This window comes from Meles meles, chromosome 21 (genome assembly GCF_922984935.1).
Source record: "Meles meles chromosome 21, mMelMel3.1 paternal haplotype, whole genome shotgun sequence".
Taxonomy (NCBI): Eukaryota; Metazoa; Chordata; class Mammalia; order Carnivora; family Mustelidae; genus Meles; species Meles meles.
The window spans coordinates 21,157,482-21,184,606 of NC_060086.1; the positions used below are offsets into that span (position 1 = coordinate 21,157,482).

At 51.8% G+C, this 27,125-nt stretch overlaps 1 protein-coding gene across 2 annotated transcripts in view; it reads left to right on the top strand.

The window, feature by feature from the left end:
- XPO6 (exportin 6) overlaps nucleotides 1-26,340 on the top strand; it is a 101,910-nt gene extending 75,570 nt beyond the window's left edge. For both annotated transcript variants that reach the window (XM_045992988.1, XM_045992990.1), the window contains exons 13-24: nucleotides 5,623-5,782; nucleotides 8,989-9,081; nucleotides 11,775-11,919; nucleotides 13,289-13,435; nucleotides 14,297-14,486; nucleotides 18,783-18,938; nucleotides 19,896-20,010; nucleotides 20,187-20,358; nucleotides 21,749-21,910; nucleotides 22,673-22,771; nucleotides 22,936-23,166; nucleotides 25,654-26,340. In XM_045992988.1, coding sequence (XP_045848944.1) covers nucleotides 5,623-5,782; nucleotides 8,989-9,081; nucleotides 11,775-11,919; nucleotides 13,289-13,435; nucleotides 14,297-14,486; nucleotides 18,783-18,938; nucleotides 19,896-20,010; nucleotides 20,187-20,358; nucleotides 21,749-21,910; nucleotides 22,673-22,771; nucleotides 22,936-23,166; nucleotides 25,654-25,755 — 1,772 coding nt within the window. In that variant the 3' untranslated portion in view covers nucleotides 25,756-26,340. The remainder of the gene's footprint in view (nucleotides 1-5,622; nucleotides 5,783-8,988; nucleotides 9,082-11,774; nucleotides 11,920-13,288; nucleotides 13,436-14,296; nucleotides 14,487-18,782; nucleotides 18,939-19,895; nucleotides 20,011-20,186; nucleotides 20,359-21,748; nucleotides 21,911-22,672; nucleotides 22,772-22,935; nucleotides 23,167-25,653) is intronic.
- Nucleotides 26,341-27,125: the final 785 nt, after the last annotated feature.

Consider the following 27,125-nt stretch of genomic DNA (forward strand, 5'->3'; position numbering starts at 1 on the left):
GCTCTCCTTAACTCTCTCACCTGTCCTGCAGCTGGGAGGATTAGTACCCGTTGCTTCTGTTTCACAGAACGGGAAATTAATGTCCGGAGATGTTTATTTGTCCCAAGATGGTGTCACAGGGAATGATTAAAAAGTTGAATCAAGTCCAACCTGACTTCTGTTTTGGTAGCCAAAAACATCAGAAACCCCAGCAACTTACCATTGTGCTTGCAGATGTACCTGTGCTCACCCCAGCCCCCCAGCCCCCCAGCCCTTCCCATCTCTTCTGGTGGGTTCACACTACTCTTCTTTAGTGTTTCCCCTCTGGGAGTTGTGCCCAGCCCTGGCCTCCGGTCCCTCTGTTGTGTAACTGTTGTCTCAGCCTGGCACAGAGCCGTCCAGGGTAGAGACCATCTCCTGGACGAGCTTGTTATTCATGGCAGGACCTCCACAAGAGGCTCTTTCTGAGGCTGCCCTTCTTGGTGGCCTGTGACAGTTTGTTTCCATGACTGTATCAGCTTCTAAATAATCCACTGGGCCCCAGGAGGTCGATGGGACTTGGCATGCCCCAGAGTTTGTAGATAGGCTAAGAACAACTTAGAACTTTAAAAAGACTACTTTTCAAAGCAAACATGCCTGTAGAATATGCTGTCAACATTAACAAAAATCCTTTTGACCGTGTCCCAATGCTACCGATATTTCTGGCATCCATTCTTGGGGAGAAATTGTGCCCCGGTGGTCTCTTCCTCAGGGCCACTCATCAAATTAGATTGTACTCGGCATCCTCAAGACATTATTCTTAATCTTTAAAAAGGTTGAGCAGGCACTCCCTCCCCTTCTTCCCTGCATTGACCCCGTGTTCCTTTTTGAGGGTGTCCCTGCCTTCTTTACGTTGCATTGAGTCTGTCTTTGGACAAAAGTCTGAGTGATTTTTAAGTCCTTTTTCTGAGACATACTGATAACTTCTCATCCGAGAAGGATAATCTGTTTTATTTTTCCTTACGTGCAATAGCACGTACCTGTTCTCATCGAAAGCCCTTTGCTGGCAATTTCACAGTGTGCTTGGCTTTCCCAGATTGTAAATCTCACCCCTAGCGCTGATCCTTGGTGCACACTCCAGGGGCAAAAACCTCTCAGGCCAAAGAAATACTTACTTCCCGTTTTAAAACAAGTTCTCTTATCCATGACGAAGCATTCCCCCACCCCTTGGTGGCTCCAAAGCCAAGTTTCCAACGCAAGGCCTGTTAAAAAAAAATGGAAACTCTGAATACATTTTGTTCCCTGGTCCCATGGCCATTCACCCTCTGACATAACCTCCATGCCGTGTCAGCAGCCTTACTGTCTCTTCCCAGAGAGCGTGGCGTCTTCTCTGACAGGGTGGGCCCCCGTTCCTGTGTGTTTCTTCCCACCAGCCTTTCATTCTTCGGTCTCCTCTGGAGTCTGTGTCGCTGGGAGTCTTCCTGTTGACTTGCTAGTCTTCTGCCTCCACATCTGAGATCAAGTCCAAGGCAAGACATGTTGCTGCTGTGGCACCTCAGTGGCTGTGTGCCCCTCTAGCCCCTGGGAGCTTCCCCTTTGCTCCTGTTGGTCGTTCCCACCGTTCGTGGGTTGAGAAGTCCTGTCTTTGGTGGTTGTGTCTGTAAACATTCTTCGCTCTGCTCAGGTTTATTTATGACCTACTTGCTCTCTCAGAGTTGAATTCCTCTAATGATTTTCACACCCCTACTCCCCAGCCCCCGAACAAAGAGAAGACAGAGTTCTATTTAACATTAAGATGTGATTTGCCAGGAAGCTGTCCTTTGGACGTGGTAAAGAGTGCATCTCGACAGCTTCAGGCTAACTTGCTTTAGGGGAGAGGATATTCTCTTTTGAAAACCTCTGTGTAGCAGAGGGTCCCCCTTCGTGGATGTTCTTTGCTGTCAGGAGGACATGTAAGCCTTAGCCAAATAGAAGATGTGGGTAGTTGGGAACAGCTTTCTCGGTGGACACTCAGGCCTGCCCCTCGAGTTGAGGTTGGCTCCTTGCCACATTTTGTGCTTCCGGTGGTATGAGGGTTCTGGGTTTGGAGGTGGGGGCGACGACTTTGCTTTGGGGTACTTCCTGCCTGTGCATGTGTCTGCCTTGGCACACAGCAGGAAGGAAGCAGCTACAATTTGCATTAATGTGAACCTTACATGGCACATGTGTATTCAGTTGAATTGTATGGAATTGCAGTGTTGGTCGGTCAGAAATGGTCAAATATCAGCAATTTCTTATGGTTCAGACTAATACTTTAAAATCAGCAATTTCTTATGGTTCAGACTAATACTTTAAAATCACGGCAGTCCCAATCCGTTTTCTACTCCAAGTACTCTGAGTACTGCTCTTTGACAGATTCGGGGTGGGTTAGAGGGGAACGGTCAGGATGGCAAGGATTCTCAGCAGGAGGGTGACACAGGAAAGGAAGGGACCCAGGGCTGCATTTCAGCTGAGGGGAGAATCCTCACCTCTCCCCAAGACTGGCGTGGGTCAGCAGGCTTAGGCTGGTTTTGTGTTCTCCCCTCTGCGGGGGGGACCGGTGATGATCATAAGGAACTGGGGAGACTTCTTTCCTCAGTGTTTCTGACCAAGCTGACTGAAGAGGGGAGACTCCCTGGAGGGGCATCAGGGAAGAGGCCCTGCCTCAGGTGTATTCATGTGGGGGCGGGGGGTGGGGGCGGCGGGGACGGCGGGAGGCAGGCCCCTTAGGATGACTGCTGAGAACCCACTCCAGTGGAAACCCGATTTAGGGTGGTATTTTGGTTTGGTTTTTAAAAGGGAAACATTTTGTGTAACTGCTCTTCAAGCACCTAGTTCTTCGGTAAACCTAAGGGTACCTAGCTGTAGGGTCAGGTGTGGGTAAGTTGAGAAGCAGTGGGCAGGGTGGAGCCTGCTGGGCCCGGGGCGTGGGGAGGGTGCAGACTCAGGATGGCCGCCTTGCTCTGGGGAAGAAACTCCAGCCTCTCTTTCGGCCCATATTACCACCACACCCACTTCCGGGTAGAGTTTTCTTCAGGCTTTCTTCCCACAGCCCTAAAGCTTGCTTGGTGTCTGAGGAACAACAGGTTTTAGCTTATTACCTCGGGAGTCTGATATATGGTGCTGTAGCCCTGAAAATCCTTGATGTTCAAAAGGTGCATAATTGTGGTGTTTTTCTTAGCTGGGAGAGGGGGAGAGGCAGCGTTCTCTCCACAGGACCAAAAATACCTCCTGGTTCTGTCTGTTCCATGGGCTCATCTGGCTGGCACTGTGGGTGGTTGTCCTCTTGTTCTGATGGGAGGGGGGACTGCCTCGCCTTCCTTGACGTTCACCCCTGGGGCCTGGGCAGGGCCACCTGCGGGCTGAGAAGCCTGCTTAGTGTTTATTCCCCGAGGCACTGCTCCCTGTGCAGGGTGGAGGGTGGAGGAGCAGGCGACTGGGGGGCAGGCAAAAGCTGGCCTTTGTCACTGGCTCTGTCCCTGAAAGGTCCTTCCCCGCATCGCCCTTTCCTTTTGTCCTCTTGCTCCCTGGAATGTGACCCACACCCTTTTCCAGACTCCTGTCCACGCTCGGGGGCTGTCCCAGGCTGTGTTCCAAGCCTCAGCACTCGGAAGTCCGTGTAGGGTCTGAGGCCTCAGACTTGTGGCTTCCTGGCACCTTCTGAGGTGTTCGGGCTTGCTGTTTGCGGCTTCACAGTGCCTGTTCATGGTGGCTTTTGAATAACAAGGGAACATTCCCGAGGGCTGGGCCGAGGGCTGTATGAGGAACTCAAGCCCCTGACACACCTGGTCCTACTCAGTTTGCTCTGTGTTCTGTCGCATCTCATTCAGTCATTCTTTGTGGTTGCCTGTTCTCTACCTGGTGCCATGCCAGCTCCTGGCCACAGTCCTTCCCCTTGTGGAAGTCCATGGTCCGTGAGGAGACGTGTGGCTCCTTAGTGTATCTCCCTGTGTGCGCCGAGGTGCCCTGGCGGGGAATGCAGGATGGGAGGGAAGCCTGTTCCTTCTGCTGGGCAGTGCAGAGGGCAGGCCTCCCAGAAGGACTTGGGTGAGTCTGGAGAGTGGGGAGAGCACGCAAGGCAGGAGGGACCAGGGATGCCGGGAGCAGTCCAGGTGGGGACCTCAGGCACGGGGGTTCCCGGGGGATCCAGGTGGGAAACGGGAATGGCAGGAGGCAGTGAGAGCCCTGGAGTGGATGCTGGGGGTTCAGGTTCTCCTGCGGAGCCGGGAGGGAGCCCCAGGAGGTTTGGCACCATGCTTACAGGGTGTGCTTAGGCCTGGTTTCTGGGAAGATGTTTGGGGAATGCCGCAGGAGGGGGTCGCCGTTAGCCAGTTCTTGTCTCCTCACAGAGAGGAAACTCCTGACTTGGCGGCAGGAGAGGGATGGTATTTTAGGAGTGGTGGCATTGCAGGTGCCCGCCCTCCCTCCCATGGCGTGAGGGTGCAGAACTTGATCCAGGGCCGAGTGAGCTCTCCAGGCCAAGCGATGCTCACTGTTTTCTGGGGACTTTTGTGAGGAGGGGTCTGCAGGGCAAGGAGGTGTCTGAATTGCAAGTATTTTTGTCCCTCACCTTTGTGCCTTTATCACTCAGTGTGAAGAAATTATATTGAAAAGAAAGTTTCAGGTCTTAGAAAACCACATGCTCTTTGTTATATATAATGACACAAACACTGAGTGATGCTTTATACCTTACAGTTCACAGGGTTTCCTGTACAAGCCGTCTGACTTTGCCCGTACACTAGTGAATTCCACAGGAGCAGTATTTTCCTTTTTAGAGACAGGGAACTGAGACTCAGAAGGGCTGGCTGAGGCCCAGAGCCGGCAGGTGTTTGGGCCCCTGTGTCTTCGGACTCCAGGCCCTGTGCCTTTATCCCAGACTGTGCTTCTCCGGACCTTCTGGGGTGTAGAGTGCTGACTCCACCCTGTTCTTTGTGGAGCGGGGGATCCTGCCTGTCTGTCCACGGAGGCTGCATTCTGTGGCCGGCCCAGGGAATGGCCGGCCGGCGAAAGTGGGCAGCTTTGCAGGTGTAGGGGCCAGTCTAGGACACCAGTTCTACCCCAGAAGTATGACCCATATCAGCAAGTGACTGCGCCGCCCCGCCTGTTTCCTTGGGCATAGGATTGCTGATGTCGCTACCTCTGGCCCAAGAGGAATCACATCAGGTGCTCAGTCCATGTTTGCACACTGTGGGCTATGTGCCCCTCTTGTTCGCTGTCTCTGGGCCTACAATGCTTGTGGGTGTGGGTTTGGGTGGAGGCAGGGCCTGCTGTTCTGGCTTGTTACTGGGAAACAGCCTGCGAGTTGCTGTGTTTCACAGTTGTTTTTGTTTTTAAGATTTATTTATTTTAGAGGGAGAGAGAAAGTGTATGAGTTTACACACGTTTGGTTGGGGGAGGAACAGAGGGAGAGGGAGAGTCTCAAGCAGACTCCCCGCTGACTGCAGACCCTAATGCGGGGCTCGATCTCATGATCCCGAGATCGTGACCTGAGCTGAAATCAGGAGTCCGACGCTTAACTGACCGTGCTACCCAGGCGCCCCTCGGCAGTTGGTTTTGCTCACTCTAGTTGCCCAGACGAGCTGTTGCTGTAGCAGTAACTGCAGCACCTTCTTCCCGCGGGAACCCATTGGCGGTGTTGTGTTGCAGGACACAGGTTGAACATCACAGCAGAGAATGACTGCCGGCGCCTGCACTGCTCCCTGAGAGACCTGAGCTCCCTCCTGCAGGCCGTGGGCCGGCTGGCCGAGTACTTCATCGGAGATGTGTTCGCGGCGCGGTTCAGCGATGCCCTGACGGTCGTGGAGAGGTAGGCGGCGGCTCCGTCGTGGTGCCCTCCCTGCCTCAGAGCCCAGTCGTTCCTTCTAGTGTGAGGGCAGCATGTGGCCAGTTGTACGGTGCACACGGAGCAGCACGTACCCTCTGAGAACTCCAGGCCCGTCGTCTGTAACAGGGAAGGGACCTGCTGTCTTGCAGCTGACTGTGAGAATTAGTGAGAGGAAGCACTTAGCACAGTGCCCAGCACATAGCAGACAGGTCTGTAGGTAAAAAGACAGGATTGGTCTCAGAAGAAACCAGGTGAGGTCAGTCGTACGTCTCTGCCCACACGGTAAAGAGACAGTAGGAAAGGCCTGGTAGGTGAAGGACAAACAAGTAGTCACTCAGCCTCTTCCAACTAGATAGCCAGATGCCAGAGCTGGGACTTCTCCCTGTCCTGTTAAGTCCTAAGGAGTCAAAGCTGACCTGAGAGGTGGTTCCCTACCTCTCTACCAGCCTTCTCCATTACCCTCCCCTTGGGACCCTCCCAGGTGTACAGCTGCGTTTGCTCAGGACCACTTCCCACTGCCCACGCCTCCCGCTCCCGTCTCACAAACCCATGTGCTTAAATATTAAGTCAGATACTCGGCAGACGAATGGATAACGATGTGGTAAACATGTACACGCGCGTGCGCACGCGCACACACACACACACACACACACAGAGGAATATGACTCAGCCGTCAAAAAGAATAAATCTTGCCATCTACAATGGTGTAGATGGAACTAGAGAGTATTATGCTAAGTGAAGTAAGTCAGAGAAAGACAAATAATGTACAATCTCATGTGGAATTTAAGAAACAAAACCGATGAACATGGTGGAAGTGAAGGAAAAATAAGATGAGAACAAAAGGGAGGCAAACCGTAAGAGACTCTTAACTCTAGGAAACACACTGTGGGTTGCCGCAGGGGAGGGTGGTGGGGGAGCCGTAACTGGGTGACGGGCGTTAAGGAGGCATGTGGTGGAATTTGAGTGGGTGTCATGCAGCTGTTCTACCCCAGAAACTAATGATAATACTATATGTTAACGGATAGCTGGTGGACTGATTAGATCAAAACTGGTGGATGTGGGTCCAACCTGAAGTCAGGTCACCGGACTCTTTCATTGGCCCAGTAGCCAGATCATTGGTAGCTCACTGAGCAAAACCGAGCCCCAAGCCTAGTGACTTGCACACCTGAGTTTTCTTTAACTGTTACTCTTAGTCCAGAAGCACAGATAACTAAGAGTTTTAAGTAAATCTTTAAAAGGCAGATTAATAATAGTAAAAGCACACTTTTCAAAATTTTCAAAAAGTGGCTTTGCACGTTTTATTTCGTTCTGTACTTTGAGGGACGGGGGTGTTCATGTGATCTGTGAGCCAGCCGTGGCCCAGAGATGGGGAGTGCCTTCAGGTCACACGTTTCACGAGAGGGACAGTGGATTGTGACCAGCTTCCTGAGTCACATGCCATGCTGTGCTCCTTCCGGACCACAGGGATTCCACCTCCAGCGCCCCTCCTCTCCTTCCTGAGCAAGGCCTGGGATGCGTCTTTCCTCCTGTCTGATACCACATTTTTTCAGACTTCGGACTCCCTGCCTTGGTGTACCTCTTTGTGCACTGCTTGGGTTTGCAGGTCCAGTACTCAGAGATACTCGGCTGTCCTGTCCTCGTTTAGAATAGAGTGTGAGAGAAGGCTCCTCGTTAGGGCTGTGTGACCTTCATGGCCAGGTTGCACACGACAGACCTGGCGAAGCCGCCAAGTGCAGCAATGGTGGAAGGCACATTTAGCAGTCGTTTCTAGTGTGGAACGGCACTAAAGATGCTGTAGACGTGAAGCCGAACACGGTGTGAACCCACTCACGGGAGAGGCAGACACTAGTCAGAACCAGAGAGCAGGGGCAGTGACGGGCCAGGCTTGGGGCAGGGGCGTTGTAGTTGTTCTTCAGCAGGTGGATGTGGCGTTTTATAGGATGAAAACGTAAAGGGGACGCGTGGCAGTGCTTGCCCACTGTGTGTATATTCAGCACTGCTGAAATGTACTCTGGGCACAGAACAGAGAGCGGTTTGCAGAATTACACATGGGTGCACGTGGGTGTGTCGTGTTACCATGCTGGCCCCTTCCCAGAATTTCGATTGAGAGCCCTTGGCTCTTTGACCCCCATTGCTCCCCAGCCCTGCATGCTTTGGGACTCAAGCTTGGGGTTTTCTAGGCAGGTCCTGCTTTCCACTGCCTTCTGAGGGGAGTGGTTTTCAGAATGTGGTCCCCATGCATGGAGTACCAGATGCAGACTTGATGGCTGCTCCTCGCCGCACCGGAGTCCGTCTATGGGGTCGGACCAGGGAGCTGCACAGTAACAAGCTCCCCAGTGGGCTCTTTGGGTCGGTGAAGCTTGAGAAGCTGTGCCCTGGGACACCGCAGGAGGAGAACGTCCTCTGTCTTCCCTGATGTCTGCCTCAGACCTGCTCCATTAGAGAGCTTCATTGCACAGCAGCCACAGACAGAGCTGCCCCAGGCCTCTGGCTTCTTCCCTTTGCCCAGAAGGGAATGTCGGTCTCCAATGAAAGAGGCGTTTCCATTTCCCGAAAGCTGGCTCTCAGTTATTGGACTGAAGGCTCGTTTGTATGCAGTGAGCCTGTGGGCAGCCAGTGGGCTCAGCAACTTGCTTCTGAAAGGATTGTGCTTGAAGTTAAAAGCCCTTCAATTTGTTCTAAAAAGTTTTGCTTTATGCCCTGCCCCCTCCCTCAAATATTTTAACAGGAACATTTTTTTAATCTTAAGAAAAGTTGGAAAAATTGTGCAGCGAATACCCATATATACCCATCACTTAGATTCTACAGTGGACATTTTGCTCTATTTTCTTTATCATATATCTATCCATGTGAAGCATTTACTTTTTTCTTATTTTTGTGGTAAAATACACAACATAAAATACTTTGATTTTAACTATTTTTATGGTGTATATTATACTGTATTTCCCTGGTAGATACTTACTTTGTGTTCAGAATTTCTTGGCTGTGTAAATCATGCCTTAGTATCTTTGTATAAACCTTTATGCACATCTCAGATTAGATCTTTGGGATAAAACTGAAGGTCTGGTCTTGATTCTTGTTTGGATGGAAAAATGTCTGTCCTTGGGACCTTTGTTGGTACCTTGTCCATTTTGTCTGTTTTAGTCCGTAAGCTGAGTGTCTCTTCCTGCCGATTTCTTTGCCAACAGGTTGGTCAAAGTCACTCTCTATGGATCTCAGATAAAATTGTACAACATTGAGACTGCTGTGCCATCAGTCCTGAAACCTGATCTCATCGATGTGTAAGTACAGAGTGGGCTGCTGGTGCATGCTTGGGAAAGACCCGAGTCTCCTGTCCCAGTCCATTTATAGATAAAAAGGAACAGCGGTGGTTGCTGTGAAGAAAAGACTCCCTCCTCCAAACCTAGGAAGAGAGGGTTGTCTGGGGCAGGGTGGTTGGAGTAAGTGGAATGCAACAAGCAGGTGACAGCCGAGAGCAGAGTGTGCACGGAGTGGGCATTTCAGGAGGGAAGAGTGGCAGGAGCCCAGACACAGGTGTGTTGAGGGGTCCCACAGTCAGGGAGGCGGTGAGCAGTTTGTGTGGTGGGAGAGGAGGCCGGATAGGCATGGGAGGACCACAGTGGAAACAACTTGAGTGCCTCAAGTCTTATTCTGTAGGCCAGTGGCTGAAACTGTAGCTTATGGAGAGTGACTCGGAGAGTCTGACTACAGCAGGTGGCCTGAGGCTCCTCGGGTGTTTGTGTGTTACACAGGAACTTGAGTGATTTTGAAGGACGTTCAGGGACCACACTCAGAGAAGCCTTTTGGACAGTGGAGAGCCATTAAGAAAGTGACTGTGGGAGGGTTAGAGGAATGGGGACTGGAGGTGGGGCTATGTCCCTGAGATCACAGTGCCCAGACTTGCTCTAGAACAGAGCAAAGGTTGGCAGACTATGGCCTGTACCAAATCCGGCCCACTGCCAACTTTTGTAAATCAAGTTTTACTGGAACACAGCCACGCCCATTCATTTACACATCGTCTGTGACTGCTTTTGTGCCACAGCAGCAGAGTCGAGTAGCTGTGACGGAGAGAGTATGTATGGCCTGCAAAGCCCAAAATATTTATACTCTGGTGTTGGCAGAAAAAGTCTGCTAACCCCTGTTCTAGATAGTTCTTGAGCTGCAAATTAAGTAAATGATAGAGTTTTATTTACTAGAGCGGTTTGGATTTTTTTTTTAAGAGTATGTGTATATGCGTGTATATATATAGCTTTCCTTTTTGAGAATTTAGAGAAAGCTGTGAAGCTTCTGCCGAGAAAAATGCTAATTTACTCATAAACACAACATCTTGCACACAGTTTCAGGAAGTTTCAGAGCCCCCTCTCTCCAGCCTTACAGAGCTCTGTGAACTGGTTAGATTGACTAAAATTCCTAGACCCCAAAGGTGCACTGATACTCTTTTTCTTAATTTTGGTACTCAAAGCTTGAAGGGTAAAACAGTCAAGCATTCTAAATATAAAATACAAAGGAACTGCTTGGTCACTATGAATTACCTGTATTTCCATAGTTTAAGGTACTTAATAGGTTTTCTTACCTAACTTCTCATCTTGAAAAAGTTGCTACCTTTAGCTAAAGGGGAAAAATAGAATGAACACCCTTACACCCTCAAACTAGATTCACCAGTTATGACTATTTTGCCCCATTGGCTTTTATTTCTTACGCATTCTTTTTGTATTCACATGTAAACACATACTTTTTTATTTTTTTAGGTGAACTGTTGGAAAATAAATTGCAGACAACATGTCAGTTCACCTATAAATCCTTTAGCATGTTTCTCTAGGAACAGAGTCATCCGATTTTATTTATTTGAGGTAGAGAGCGAGCACACATGAGTGGAGGGAGAGGGAGAGAATCTTTTTTTAAAATTTTTTGAATAATTTTTTATTATGTTAGTCACCACACAGTCCATCATTAGTTTTTTTTGATACAATGGTTTAAGATTCATTGTTTGCATGTAACACCCAGTGCTCCATGCAATACATGCCCTCCTTAATACCCATCACTTGGCTTACCCATTCCCCATCCCCCTCCCCTCAGAGGGAGAGAATCTTAAGCAGACTCTGCACTGTGCTGGAATGGATCTTAATGACCTTGATATCATGACCTGAGCCGAAACCAAGATTTGGGATGTTCAACTGACTGAGCCACCCAGGTGCCCCAGTATGTAGCATTTTTAAGAGAAAGAGAGAGTGTGTGTGTGTGTGTGTGTGTAGGTGTGTATCTGTATTATTTTTCCATACTCAGATTTTCCCAGTCATCTCAGAAATGTCCTTTGTATCTTTTTTTTTTTTTTTTGACCTAAGGTCTAACTAATCACAAATCACAATTCATTTACCGTCTGTCATCTAGACCAGCTTTCCAGATTGTGCATGTTGGTAGGGGACAGGGGAGAGAAAGAGAGAGGAAGAGAGGGAAAGAGAAACTGAATTTTTGGACATTGAGACCTTTATTTATTTTAGAAAATCGTAACAATCTGAATTTGTCTAGTTGTTTTTGTACTGTATGAGATTGGTGTTTAACATTTATGTGGCCGTGTGTTCTTCCTGCCTCGAGATCAGCTTGCCCTCCTGAGTTGATGCTCAGTTTGATTTCCACGTGGTTTGCCTGAGTCCTAGCTCTGTCGCCCAAAAGTTCCTGGGAACAATGAGACCCCAGAAAGAACTCTCCCCTGAGGACCCTGGCTCTTGGTTTCTAAAGTGCATTCTCCACTAAAGGAGCCACAGCTACTTAGAGGGCTGACTGCCTTCTGTGTTAGAGGCAGTGGTGGCAAGGTTTAGATGGTGTTTTCATTTTTAGGTCCTACCTGAGCAAGTAAATGATTTCTGTGCCATCACACGTGTCTTCAAACAGTAAATGCACTGGGCGGGATTCTTCCTTTAATGCTAACATATTTTGACCTTGACCTTTAACATCGTATCTTCTCTCCCCTTCGTAGGCACGCTCAGTCACTGGCTGCTCTGCAGGCTTACTCGCACTGGCTAGCGCAGTACTGCAGCGAAGCCCATCGGCAGAACACACAGCAGTTTGTTACGCTCATCTCCACCACCATGGATGCAGTCACACCTCTGATCAGCACCAAGGTCCTGAAACAGCGGGCGCTACACTTTGTAGCTGACTCCTTGCCCTTCTGTCCAAATAACCCACTTACTAGAGAATCCAGATCTTGCTTGGTATTAGACCCTTAATTCTCACCACTGTGGTAGAACAGTGTGTCATATCATGTTCCTTTTGAACTGTGGCCCACATAAATTCAAATATAACTTTATTTTTTAAGCTAAGTCCCACATAAATATATGCTCATTGTGAGAATGTAAAATACCCTTCAAATTTATAGAACAGAAAGTTGTGATATTCTCTAGTCCCCTCCTCCGAAACCCTGCCGTTCTGTAGTGGGATGTTTTATAATTTTCCTGTTGATGGAAGTTAGTTCTTGGTGTGTATATCCCTATAGGATGGATTCCGGGAAGTGGATTTGCTGTCAAAGGTGTATCCACGTAAATTTGATAGATTCTACTCAGTTGTCCTTCAAGAAGACCACCGATTTATATTATGTAACATATAGAAGTTTATTTGTTTTTTTGAAGTTTTGTAATTTTAACCACGGATAGCATTCTGCCCTGCTCTTTACAGTGTATTGTTTTCCATAAATTTTTATTGAGTTTGTAATCGTAATTTGTAAATGAGTTACAGTGTCCCATGAGGGGGGGGTTTCTATAATTTATAATTTACCTAGCCATTGCTGGACTTTAAAGTTGCCTCCATTTGAAAAAAAGTTACCCTAGATAATTCCGAAATGTATGTACTCCTGAGCTTAGCTTTTATCCTTTTGGGTGATTTTTTTTAGAGTAAGTGGGATTAAAGGTTAGGAATAATTTATGGTTCTAGGAAATTCTAATATTTCTTTCCAAAATAATTCCCATGACTCTTTGGTATGCCTTTTTTCACCAGTCTTGCCAGCATTAGGTCCTATCTGTAATTTTCTCTTTTGCTAATTTGAAAAGGACAGATGGTCCTGAACCAAGGTTTTGATTGGCACACCGAGGGGAGGAAGCAGGAGAGCCTGGCATGACTGGTGGGGTACAGGAAGGCAGGTGGAGAGAGAGGTTGGCTTGGTTGGAGTGAGATGAACAATCCCGAGTAGTTTGAATGGTATGCCAGGGGATTTGCCATGGGATTGTGGAGCTGACAAGTGACTGAGCCCAGAGGTTTCGGTGTCTAAGGCCAAGAGGAACCCGAGGGGGTTGTTTCCATCTTGACGTCAGGAGCCACGATGTGGCACAGAGGAGGGGGCTTCGTTGCTGGCCATCATCCCTAGAAGCTTTGATACAGAGCCTAGGTGGTATAATGGCTCCCAGCGCTGTATTTGGCTTGCGGCTACCTCATTTAAGTTCTTCTGATAGCAGCCCCCCAGGAGAGCGAGTGAGCCGGTATGTCCTCTTCTGTCTCCAGGTCCAGGACAAGTTGCTGCTGTCTGCGTGCCACTTACTGGTGTCCCTGGCCACCACCGTGCGGCCTGTCTTTCTGATCAGCATCCCCGCGGTGCAGAAGGTGTTCAACAGAATCACCGATGCCTCTGCTCAGCGACTTGTCGATAAGGTGAGACCCCGGCACCAACCCGCAGCAGCCCTGGAGCTGTGTGGCTCAGACTCCGGGAGGCTGAGGAGGAGGAGGCTGGCTCTTCTTTTGCACTCAGAGTTTACAGGCCACGCCGACAGGGGCGGTTTCCTCCACAGGTGGCACTTGGGGCAGCCTCTGTGCTCTCCTGATGGGCCCTTCCCGCGCGGCCGCACGGTGTGCAGAACACATGAACAATTCCTTCCAGGAGGCAGCCGGGGGTGCTGCCTTGAGAGCCGGCCATGTGGCTGGTGTTGTCAGAGTCCCCTTGCACTCCTTTTGGTTTACAAACGGTCTGTTTCTGTTGTATTTTCTTGAGGTAGAGACACTCCATCCAGTCAACAATTTTCATAAAATCCTTCAGGAGGCTCAGGCTAGAAGTTAAAAAACAAACAGAACAGAGGTGGTGTCAGAGGGCAGTCAAGCAGTTACTTGAGAGCACCTGGCTGTAAACGTGCTGCTTCTGACCCAGCGCCGAGGGCAGAGTGACCGTGAGAGCTGCTCTTGCGGCCTCACGCTCTCAGCCCTGTTCTGAGCAGCGTCTCAGAGGGTGTCGAAGGCCAGTGTCTGTGACTTCTCCCTCTGTAATGCTCCTGGTGCCAAGGGGAAGGGATGGTACCAGGAAAGATTATTGGGGCTGGCCCTGAGTGTGCTGGAGCCAGACTAGGTGTCACTGCTTCAGTTTCCCCTCCCGGCATTACCTTAGACTTGGACCAAAGCCCCAGGCCAGCCTGTGAGAAAGGAGCTGGGAGGTCAGAACTGTGTGTGTGTGTGATGTGCTTAGGTCGTGTCGTGTGCACTTGCATGTTGCTCTTCGCCCTTTGACGTGCGGGTCTCCTCCAGGCTCAGGTGTTGGTGTGCCGAGCCCTCTCCAATATCCTGCTGCTTCCGTGGCCAAACCTCCCCGAGAACGAGCAGCAGTGGCCTGTGCGTTCCATCAACCACGCCAGCCTCATCTCCGCACTCTCGCGGGACTATCGCAACCTGAAACCCAATGCTGTCGCCCCGCAGAGGAAGATGCCACTGGATGACAGTAAGTGTCTCCAAGGCAGGGATGGCCGGGGACAGAGGGCAGGCGCTGTCTTCCTTTGTGGCTGATGAAGTATTCACCTGTCTGTTGTCGCACGGCTGCTGGCTGGGGAGAGCCAGCATTAGGTGGTAGAGTCCTGGTTCTCTGTGGAGTTCTGTGCCCATGTCAGCTGCCCCTATTTCCTGTATGTAGGACACCCCTTTGCTTAGTGAAAATGTTAAAAATAAGAAAACCATCGATGATGCCTTCTGTGGATAAACAGTCTTCAGTGACTAATTGATCCATTTCAGATACTTGTATAAGCAATCAAAGCACTTCACCTCTGCATGTTGGGAAAAATGGATTTAAGTACTGTCTTTTTGAAATTATTTTTAACCTTTCTCTAAAAACATGTGTTTCAGAGGCTTTGAAAAAACTTGGTATCTTCACAAATGACACTTCAAGTCTGATTGTTTATATTCAAAAGAGAGGAAAAAGATAAGAAAACCCAGTTCAAGTAGAAGTCATCAGATTTCTAGAACTCCTATAGAAAGATTATAAAAATACAGTATTTTCACACTAAGACAATACTGAAACATTGGGAGACACTTTATAGATGTCAACAAAAACAGTTTGTGAAATGTTAGAAATAGTGATAAGTACTCAGCATTCTTGTTAAGAACATTATTTTTATAATCGGGAACATTAAGTGCTCACTGTACAAAAATATTAGAATACTATGAAGACAGGAAAAACTAAATCTCTCATTTCAGTATTTTAGGAAGTAACCATTTTAGCATCTTGTTGTCTTCCTTTTTCTCTGCTTCAGTGTCTTCTGTAGCTCTGTGGGTGCGTGAGAGCGGCAGAGTGAGCGAGGGCGCCCTGTGTGCGGGCCCCTGCCTGGGCCATCTTCTCTCCATCTCTGCATCTTGCTGTGCCAGTACCGCCCTTCACGGTCCGGTGTTCATCTGGTCCTGGGTCTCAGTGTTTAGCGTTCTGTCATTCATTTAATTCTCACATGAGCCTATGAGTCAGTTGCTGTTACCTGATTTAGTCCCTGAGGAAACTAGTGTAAGACGACGTGATTTGCCCAGGGGTTACATATGGCTAGTGTGGAATCACACTTTAGAAAGTTCGATGGTCTTTTCTCCCTTGATCTTACACGTACTTATCAGTCAGCATAGGCTACGTGGTAACAGACAGTCCCAAAATCTTAGTGGCATAATCCACGAAAGATGTACTTCTTCCTGCTACTACATGTTCATCTGGGGCTAAGGGGTTGGCGACATCCTGCTTGTTATTCTGGTCACTCGAGGCCTTGGGCTGCTGAGGGCCGCCCCACAGTCTGTGCTTACACTGGGACAGGGATGCAGGGGATGGTGCAGTGGCACTCCCAGCGGCTCCAAGCACTGGCCTGCAGGTGACACGTGGCCTTTGTATGTTCAGTCACAGTTCAGTGACTAGAGCATAGGGGTATGTGGCCGCGGCTTCCCTGCAGAGCGGATGCCACCCCTTTGCCCCCCACACCATGCCGGGGCGATCTGCTGAACAGGAGGAGCCATTTCCACAGGAAACAGACTTAATGGCAGAGCTCATATCTGTGGCATGTTCCCTGGGCCCCGCACTGGGCCGAGAACTTTCTGTACAGATGTTCGTTCAGTCTTCCCTGCGGCCCAGTGAGGTTTGTTTTCTCCTCTTTCTCCAAGTGATAACATGAAGGCCTGGAAAGTTTTTCCCATTGCAGCTTACTACTTTGACACATTTTGAAACCTACACCATAGTTGAAAGACTGAGCAAAGGGACAGCTGTGTATCTTAAGTGAGGATTTACCGCTTGTTAGTATTTCGCCACACTTGTGTTCTTGCCCTGCCAACTTTTTCATTTTAACACCCATTTAAATAATGTAAGTTGCTGAAATTGACACTTTATCCCTGAATTCTTAACCTTTATCTCAGAGAACAAGATACTGTCTTATAACTCAGACACCATAAAGACAACCAAGCTGTGCGGTCTGATAACAGTGACATCATGTAACACACAAGACCGTAGGAGGTGCGCCCCAGGCGCTACCAGAGTGGCCTTTTTTGCTTCTTAAAAATCCAGGATACAGTCCGGGGTCATGTGTTCTCTTTGCTGGTTACATCTTTCCAATCCTTTAATACAGAAAAGCATTCCTGGTTCTTGTTTTACCTGACATTGATGTTTGTACAGAGTCCAAAACCATATTCTCGTAAAATGTCCCAGAAGCTCTTCTGATTGTTTCGCCATTGGGGCAGGAATACTGCCTGGGCAGTGTTGTGTACTCTCCGTCGTGTCGCTTCCGTGCATCCCGTTACTGGCATGCTCAGGGTGATCATCTGCTCCGGCAGCGCTGCTGGTCTCTCCACTGTCAAGTCCCCACCCCACCTCCCCCGCCCCCTGCTTGGCAGGTGGAGGTTGCTCAGAATCAGAGAGAAGGTGGTGGGGTCAGGAGTCAGAGCTGAGTCTGAATGGCTCCGGATCCTGATTCTTCACCACATTGCCCCTTTGCTCTTGAAAGCGTTGTTTTTAATGGTCTGGTAACGTCATGTCCAGTGGGGGTACACGTGATAGACCTGTTCTCCTATTATGTATTTAATGGTGCTTTCAGTTTCCTCTTGTACATTTCTGTGAATGCATTTTGGTTCTTATTTCTATTTCCTTATACACCAGAGGTCAGATTTTGGTCTCTTTACCCTTTTTTCTTTCCCCCTAAACTGCTTTCCCTGTGCCTTGTATATTCTTAGGGAAACCTCTGACCCAAGTGAGTTTCCTGGCTCAGTTAAAGTCCCTGTGCTTGCAGTAGTGGGCGTGAGTGGCTTTTTCAGTGGGATGCATGTCTTTGGCTCATGTGCCAGTGTCCGTGTGACCAGCTGTTAGAAGACCAGCCTGTTGTGAGCCATTATTTTATTTTTAAAGATTTTATTTATTTATTTGACAGAGATCACAAGTAGGCAGAGAGGCAGGCGGGCGGTGGGGGGGAAGCAGGCCCCACGCTGAGCAGAGACCCCCAATGTGGGGCTTGATCCCAGGACCCTGAGACCATGACCTGAGCCGAAGGCAGGGGCTTTAACCCACTCAGCCACCCAGGCGCCCCGTGAGCCATTATTTTAAAATCCTTTGAGTGAAGAGGGGTCATCTGTCTGTCCACATTTTCAGAAGAGGAACTGCAACTTAGAACGCAGTGGAGTCAGGAGTCAAACCTGATTGCATCCACCTCCAGAGACTCGATTCTTTCTGCCGTACTTTCCCTGGAAGCTGCTTCAGCCCCCCAGGGGCTGGGGACTGTGGGGGGCCAGGGCGGCCCCAGAAGCACGGCCAGGTGGACCAGCTCTCAGCCCAGCTCTGGTTTAGCCTCTGGTTCTACCTGTGGAACTCCGCCAGGGCTGAGTGGCAAGCTCAGGCTGAGCCACGGGGGTCTGCTGGGGGCAAGCCCTGTGTCTGAGGGCGAGAGGCAGCTCCACCAGTGCTGGAGAAGGACGGCAGCTTCCCCATGTGGGACTTTCTGATACCCCAGGCACTTTGCTGGAAACATTCTCAACCTTGTCTGTCTTCTTCCCAGCAGCCCTGCAAAGCTGGGGCTGTTGGCTGTCCCCGGTGCCCTGATAGGGGTCCTGCCCTACTTGTAGGGCCAATCTAGTGCTCACCTTTCGTTCCTCTGCGGCTCGTCTGGGCTGGGCCCTTGCTGTGTCATCTTGAGCTCCTGCCCGTAGGCTGACCACTGCCTCTGCTCTCTTGGGGTGCTGCATGGCGCAACATCGGGGTCTCGTAAGGAGTAGATGTGGTTAATAACACAAAGTCATATGGTAATCATCGTACGTATCATCAGGCCCCGGGTGCAGATGGCGTCTTCCCAAGCGCAGCTGCAACTGTGCTGCTGGGTGCCTGTGCGGACTGCCCCGCTAGCCGTAGACCTGGAACTGATGGCGAGTCTGATGTGCCCATGTCCACTCTCGCCTGGGGTAGTCCCCTTGTGAGGCTTAGTTTCTTACCCGTCATCTAACCGGAGGCCGCACTGTACCTTCCTCTCTCTCTGGACTTTTTCTGGGGGACAGAAGCAAAAGAGAGGCAAAAAACTGAGTAGGCAGGCCACCGGAGTCCTGGCGGTAAAAAGGGGAAAAAGGAGAGAAAAGGATGTAGAGAGAGAGAGAGGACACTCCATCAAGAGAGACCGTGTTCTTTTAGCAAGACTTCTGCAGCTGTCCCCTGAACACCCGTGCAAATGTCCCCTTCCCGTATGTTTCCCGTTATCCTGCTTTATTCTCAGACAAGTCCTAACACACACTGAATCTTGATTTGTAGCCAAAGTGATTATCCACCAGACACTTAGTGTCTTGGAAGACATCGTGGAGAGTATCTCCGGGGAGTCCACCAAGTCCCGGCAGATCTGCTACCAGTCGCTGCAGGAATCCGTGCAGGTCTCCTTGGCCCTCTTTCCAGCTTTTATCCATCAGTCAGGTAGGAGCTGGCGGCAGGCCCCGTGGTGGCGGGTGCCCGCGAGTCCCAGAGGGACTGCTGGGCTCTGTAGAGCACACCGAGTGGGTAGCGCGGGCCTTGACGCTGAAGGCAGAGTGGGGGTCGGTTATGGGGAGTCTGGGGCCAAGCCCCCCCACCCCGGGAGCCCTCACCTGGGCCTTGCGCCTGTGTTGTGTGGCCCAGAGTCACTTGGGGCATCTTGCCTCATGCACTTCTAAGTCTTCGCCTTCTCCCAGTGCAAAATGTGAGAGGATGAGGCGATGGGGTCATGGTACAGGAGAGGAAAGAGCTTTTTCCCCACGAGTGCTGCTTATTTCCTTAGAGGGCGGGGTGGCTTTTGCTGATACGGTTCCCGCCCTCCATCAGTGTCACCTACAGAGGCTCTCCCAGCGCAGGTGGCCGGGCTCTCCTGAGAGCCCTTGCACAAATCTTGTCAGTCAGCACGCGCTCCCTGATTGCCTCTTGTGAGCAGAGTGTGTGAGGTTAGAGCCAAACACACTGCATGAGATGATGGTTTAGATCTGCAGCCAGTATTTTCTGCGATTAATCCCTTTCATGGGCCGGGGCCATTCAGCCTGAATATACCCTCCTTGTCCACTTTCAGCCACTTAACCCCTGCCCCAAGTGCCCAGATTAGTGGTCGGAGGAAGAAAAGTGACACTGGGTGCCGGCCGGTAAGGGCGACTGCCCGGCGACCTTCGCTTCCTCTAGTGAGCTGTGGTCAGCCAGAGGTTCATGACTCCAGAGCTGTTTTCCCGGCATGTCCCTGATGGTTTCCCACTTTCCATCATGGGCTCCGGGGGTGTTGGGGAAACTTCTTTGAGCAGGAAGCTTTCAGGCGAGATGGTAGTGCGGCTTGTCAAAGGAAGGCCATAGGCCGCGGGCTTCTGCTTACCCTCTGTGCCAGCTTCTGACCTTTCGCTTTGCGCCTTCATTTAGATGTGACCGACGAGATGCTGAGCTTCTTCCTCACTCTGTTTCGAGGCCTTAGAGTACAGATGGGCGTGCCTTTCACAGAGCAGATCATACAGACTTTCCTCAACATGTTTACCAGGTAACTGCACACCTGCTGTCCACGGCTTCCAGACTCCCGAGGGAGAAGTAGTGGGGCCCCGGCTACAGAGCCTGGCGCTTTCTGCTCCTTCTCTTCACTTGCCACAAGCGCTGGTGTTCATGCTGGCCCACAGAGAAATGCTTCCTTGGCTACCGCGCGTTTCCCCTTGTCCACAGAGAACAGTTGGCCGACAGCATCCTCAACGAAGGCAGCACTGGCTGCCGGGTGGTGGAGAAGTTCCTGAAGATCCTGCAGGTGGTGGTCCAGGAGCCCGGCCAGGTGTTCAAGCCTTTCCTCCCCAGCATCATCTCCCTCTGCATGGAGCAGGTGTATCCCATCATTGCCGAGGTACGGAAGGCCCGGTCCCCGGTGCTGCCTCCAGTCTGGACCTGGGGAGGGAACGAAGTCGTGAAGAAAATGCATTGTGTTTTAAAGCTAATTTGTTATTTTCTTGTAAAATTAATTTTTTCCAAGAAAGAATGCCTTTAGTCCAGTCTTTCTGTATTGGTTGGATTAATCCGAGCTGGTCTAGTGAAAGCACAGCAAGGCTGGTTGTTGAGGGAGATCAGTCTGCTGTGGCAAACACTAACTTTAGGTGAATACGGGGTTTTCTCCAGCGAACACTGTACCACATGTACTTTCCAATAAGAACGTCCATTGATCTCAAGACTCTAAGGCTAGTTCTTGGATCCGTGCAAAGGTTTTATTGTTAAAGGGACGCTCTTCCTCCGTAGAAAACAGGCATTCAGAATGACAAGATCCAGAACAGGTGTGGATTTAACTACGTTCTATGTGATAGTTAAATAAGAGCTAACCTTTGTAATTGCCCCAACTAAGGCTTAAATAAGTCAGTTGCTTTGCATCATTAAACATGCTTGGGTCCTCTAAGGATTCCTGCCATGGGAGCTCGTGCCCTCTGGTCCCAATTTAATTTTAATCAAGAGTGAATTAAATATTATCTGGGCCTTACAGTTTTAATTCTACAGAGACATCTAGAATACCGTGACCTGGCCTGCCCTCCAATGACTTGGAGATTTTCGGTTCAGTTAGAAAATACTGCTGAGCCTGCCGCCCTCCATCCCCTCCTCCCGGAATCCTGCTACCCATGACAGCGGAGACAGGCCTAGGAAGCAGTCAGTCCCACCCGCTGCCTCCCACCCGAGTCCTCTCCGCTGCTTTCCGTGGCTCTAGGTGAACTCCTGTTCCACAGAGGGCAGAATTGCTTTTAAAGCTTCTTACTTGTTTTGCATAAGATCAACAGGTTAGCTGGGAACAGCATTCTTTGTTCTGGGAAAAGGAACTACATGACGAAGACGTGACAGGTCACACCAGCTGCTTTCTAAATAGGAAAGCCATATTCCTGATTGTTCTGCCAATAGGTAGCCTTTCTTTCCTGGCTGGCTCAGTCGGTAGAACATGCGACTCACGATCTCGGGGTTGTGAGTTTGAGGGCCATGTTGGGGTAGAGACTACATAAAAATAAAATCTTTAAGACAAAAAATTGTTAGAAAAAAAGTAAAAGAACACAGGGTCCCTCAGCCCCGACCTGGGCCTCGTGTCTTTGCAAGAGAATGCCTGGTTTGAACTGCCTGCGCAAGGGCGACCTGACCAGCTGAGCATGTGGGCGGGACACTGACTGCATGCCGAGCCGTGCTGGTGCTGGTCGCAGGCTCGCTTGGTCTGTGTTTGCTCTGGAGCTGCAGGAAGGGCCGTTGTGAGGGTCTGTGTGTCCCCACAGCGTCCCTCCCCCGACGTGAAGGCGGAGCTGTTTGAGCTGCTCTTCCGCACGCTCCATCACAACTGGAGGCACTTCTTTAAGTCCAGCGTCCTGGCCAGCGTCCAGCGGGGCGTCGCTGAGGAGCCGATGGAGAACGAGCCTCAGTTCAGCGCCATCATGCAGGTGACGCGTGGGAAGGGCCCATGAGGCTGCCGCCCACTCCCTTGGCTGGCTGTCACTCGGTTTGCTGCCCTGGCCTACGGGGAAGCTCCGTAGTCTCTGGTCAGAGCCTGGTGCTGCCGCTTAGCATCTGGGCAGGTAGTTAAGTTCTTGGAGCTTCGGTCTCCATCTGTAGGGAGAAGCTGCCTGTTTTGTGGGCAGAGGGTGAGGGCAACCGAGTTCGCTTCTGCCCAGCAGCTGGCCTGTGGGATGCTGGATGCGTGCCTGTCTGTCTGCCTTGTCCGGTGCTGCCAAGGGTGAGGGGGCTGCCTGCAGCACATTGAGGCCCCCTGGCCCAGAAGCTGAGTGGAGTCTCTTGGGGGAAGGGCCCAGGGGTCTGCTGACAGAGGGTGAGAGGTTGGCTCTAGGGAAGGCAGGAGGCAGGCTTCAGAGTCCGCTGGGATTGCTGAAGATTTGACTAGTCACTTGAGTAGCTTCTAGCTTCAAAGGTGGAATCCATGATGGGATCCGGATGTTTATTGCAAAAGGTCAAGGTGAGACTGATGTGTGAAGTAAGGCCCAGTGGGGAGGACTTTAGAGCTAAGATGACTCAGGAGCATTCCAAGGTCTGATCGGAGACATTAAGGCCATGGGTACCCTTGTCCTGCCACTGGGCCCGAGGAACCAGCAGAGTGCTGGTTCTTTGGGTGTGGGGTGGGGGCTCCAGGAGGGCCGGGTCTGAGGTGCTTTGAATGCTGCCCCTAACACAGTGGTCTTACTCCCTAGGCTTTCGGACAGTCCTTTCTCCAGCCAGATATCCACCTATTTAAACAAAATCTCTTCTACTTGGAAACTCTCAACACCAAGCAGAAGCTATACCACAAGGTCAGTGCCCTCTCTCAGAAGGAGGGGGCGGTGGGGCGGGCAGAGTCCCAGCCTTCTGGGACAGCCACAGGGGCTCAGGGTGGGCCCATGGGATGGGATGTGGATGGGCTCGGGGGCAGAGTGAGCCCTTGGGCCATCGCTCAGCCCACCCTCTCTGTCTGCAGAAGATCTTCCGGACCACCATGCTGTTCCAGTTTGTGAACGTGCTGCTGCAGGTCCTGGTGCACAAGTCCCACGACCTGCTGCAGGAGGAGATCGGCATTGCCATTTACAACATGGCCTCTGTGGACTTTGATGGCTTCTTTGCCGCCTTCCTCCCAGAGTTTCTGACCAGCTGTGACGGCGTGGATGCCAACCAGAAAAACGTGCTGGGGCGGAATTTCAAGATGGATCGGGTGAGGAGAGAGAGGCCAGGCTAAAGGGCGGGCAGGCATGGGCTCTCACCCTGGCGCCCGCTCAGGGAGGAAGGGGCAGGCTACTTCTGTGTGTGGTCTGTGCCCACTGGTGGCTCCTGAATGACTCGGTGCCGTGGCTGGACGCTGGGCCGCACCTACCCACGGTGTGGGCTTCTGCAGCAAGTGCATTCTTCGTCCCAGCCATCAGTCCCCAGCCCCGGCCCCAGCAGTCCATCTGATTGCCTCTGCTTCTTCGGGCTCCCTGCACCGCATCAAGCACACAAGCCCCCCCGACCACAGTCATTTCCTCCCGGGTCCTGAGCCGCTGTAGCCCAGACTTGTAGATAGTCTGGGAAGACTGGTGCTCAGGAGCCACATCTCTGAGTCCCGCCAGGGTTAGGAATGTGACCCTGGGCTCTGCCCAGGCTTCCTGGTTCAGTGGGGCCTGACCTGGGAGGACCCTTGTCGCCCCCTGCTGTCTGCCCAGGGAATGTGGCAGGCAAAGGGTGGGGGCTATGGAGGCGGAGGCCCAGGATGTACACGGAGCCATGGTTGCCGTTGCATCTGAATCCCACAGCGCCCAGCTTCTCCTGTCCCAGGGTGTCCTGTCTGGGCACTCACCCGCCCTCCTCAGCCGTTAGGTCTCTGCACTTGCCTGCTGGACTCTTCCTGGAACTCTTCCCGAGGACGAGTCTGTTTCATCTTTCACTGCCTGATGTGCAGCAGAATGAAACCCTTCTCCCCCATCCTTGTGGCGTCCCTGCCTTGCCTTCTGTGCTGCAGTGGCCGGGCTGCAGCCTCACTTCGTGTGCAGACAGACACGCTGCTCCCGCTGGAACAGACTCCGCTCACTCCTTATCTCGTCTGTGATATGCGTCAGCGTAGTTTTCCTAGTTTTCTCTTAGATTCAGTGGCTCCTGTTTTCTTTTGTCTTGGAATCTTTCTTTCCCCGGGATCTGTCTTGTCTTCTCCTGAGCTTCTGGAAGCTCACTGTAGCTGCTTGGGTAGTTTTCCTTCCTGCTCCTTGAGGCCAAGTCCTGATATCTAATTCTCACTTTCTAATGATGTCCTTATCAGTCAACTTCTTGATTTAAAGCAGTGACTTCCAAGTCTAGTTCTGCATCAGCGCGCCTGGGGGCCTATTAAATGTACAGAGACATACTCTGTGTCCCCCTCCCAGGACATTTGGAATTTGGCATTTGAGAGCCACTGATCTAAGAGACACCCCTTTGGTTTGTTTTCTGGAGGACAAAATAAGTAAAAGAACCTGCACCTTCATTCATCTGTTTACGGGTACCTGAAACTGGTTGGCTCTCCAGCCCTGTGGGGCTGTTGGGGCTCCAGCCCCTCCCTGCCTTCAGAGGAGCCTTACTGGGAAGACAGGCAACATCACCCCCTGTGGATGACACTGGGCCAAGCAGTTCACGTGGCCTGGCTCGTGGAAGCCTTCGCAGCCTTCCGAGGGGAGGTCCTGTTATTAATCCCATTTCACAGATGAGCTGAGACTCAGCAAGCTCAGCTGGTAGTTGGCGGTTAGAGAACTTGGGAATGCTCGAGCCAGGAAGCGGGACTCCTGGCTGGGGGTTCCGGCTGTGGAGCCGGTGAGCACTGCCCACATGCAGGTGACCCAGGGCCCTTGGGGAACGAGGAGCAGAGGGGCCGGCCTCAGCTGTCTGGGGCCTCTTTGGCAGAGGCTGGCTTTGAGATGAGTTTGAAGAAGAGAGGAGGTTAGCCAGGGGAAGGATGCTGAGGGGACCCGCCAGCAGGCTTCCAGAAGGTACTCCCATGGCACTGCCAGCCACATGGGGTCCCACAGGCCCCGTGGCAGTGGCAGGCACCGTTGATGTTACTCCGCATTTGGACCTGCAGGCTGGCCCCCAGTGATCCCTGCCTAAGCATGAGGAGGTGGACCTGGGGTGGTCTTGCTGGATTGGGGGAGACTTGGGGGTTCCAGCTGTGCGGGACCTTCTCCACTGGTATCTGAGGCCTGTGGGCTCCTGCGGGGGTGTCCCTCCTGATCTGGAGCCCTGGGTGGGGAGGAGTCTGTGGACACGGCTTGGCCGGCTGTGGTGATGGAGAGGGGTGCATTGGTGGACATACCCGTGTTCACGGGCGAGTCCAGTCTGGGTTCCCTTCCCTTCTTACCGTGGAAACTGGGGCAAGTTTTGGAAGCTCTCTGTGCTTTACTTTATTCACTCTTCACGCGGGGACACTGACGAAACCTGCGTTGCAGGCTCGTGGGGAAGCTGAGTGGCCTGGGGCAGGGCCTGGCCTGTGGTGGGCACCCGGGGAGTGTTAGCTTCTGTTCTTTTGCCCCCGTAGGGCTGTTGCTGACACAGGGTGAGTGGATGAGTAGCAGTTCTGACTTCTATAAAGCATTTGCAAACCTCTGCGGCCTACCCCGGGATCGAAGTAGCTGGGGTGGGGTTGCTGGGGGATTTGGGGTGTTGGGTGGGGCTAGGCTGCAGCTGTGCCCCTGCCTTCCAGGACCTGCCCTCGTTCACCCAGAACGTGCACAGGCTGGTCAACGACCTGCGTTACTACAGACTCTGCAATGACAGCCTGCCCCCCGGCACCGTGAAGCTCTAGGCATGGCCTGCTTGTCGCCAAGGGACACGAGCTCCCACTGCTGCCACCCGCCTCCCCTCCGCCTCTGCCACACATGGCTCCCGGACAGGCCTCGGCCACTCCTTGGATTCTCGCACCCTGAACAGCGCTGCCTGCCCCCCGTCCCTCTCCACGCTCCTGTCCTGCTGCCCACCCAGCCAAGCTGGCTTCAGGGTGCATCTTAGCACTGGTTGGAGTGCCCAGGGCATCGGGAGCGGGCAGAGGCTCGTGCGGCCAGGTGCCAGGGAGACGCCCCCGGGAATCCTGTGGGCTGGTCCGCACCATCAGCCATGAGGCCGAAACGCCAAGGACTCCTCATGACAGTGCCACCTTCTCACCATTCCACCCCCACCTCCGGCCCGGCCGGCCCCGGAGAGACTTGATGCTGGAACTGTTGGGGCGCTTCTGTCAAGCCTCTCCTGCCCTCCCCTCCGATTGCCTTGAAGTCTCTGCTCTTCGTCAGAGATTTGCAGACTTGTGGGGTTTTTCTTGTTTTCTCATCATTCCATTGTGATACTAAGAAACTAAGAAGCTTAATGAAAAAATAAAATGCTTATGTTGTTGTTATATAAACGCTGGTCAGGGAGCATCTTTCCACTCAGCTCACCGGGGCCAGTGTGCAGGTGGAGGGGCCGTCCTGGTGGGGAGCAGGGCTGCGAGCCACAAGGCCTGCGGCAGAGCCCCAGGAGAGCCCAGCGGAGGAGGGCCAGCTCACACAGGGACTCCTAGGCCGCCTGTCCATTAAGCTGCAGGAAGACAGAGGGCCCGGTTTCTTAGAGTCAGAGGGTAGGGACTTGTCCGTACGGTTCCCCTTGAGGTGCAGGTGAGCTTGGAGCCAGGTTGGGTCCACCACCCCTGCTCCTCACGCCTGGCCTTACGCTCATCGTCCTAGAGAATAGACGCTGCCCGAGACACCCAGCCAGGCATTGGCCGTCGGTGGACTAAAGTCCTGCCGGAGGTCAGCGGGGGCGGGGAGGGCTGGGTGCTCAGGAGAGGTTGGGGGCTGGGGAGCACTCAGGGCTCACGGGTGTGTCTGAGAGCGGGGCCTTGTCGGCCGTGTTCGTGTGTGGCAACGGTGCTTGTCCTGGAGTTGCCGGGATGTCGCGTCAGCAGCTCCTCCTGCCTTAAGGTCCCGGTGACCGGACCGACTGGACTAGGCTAGATTCTTTTTTTTTTTTTTTAAGATTTTATTAAGTGAGCTCTACACCCAGCATGGAGCTCTGACCTACAACACTGAGATCAAGAGTTGCACGCTCCACCGACGGAGCCAGCCGGGCGCCCCTGGGCGAGGCTAGGTTGTCATGTGGACCCAGCCCTGGCGGGAAGAGGCTCGCTCACCTGCAGTGAGGGTG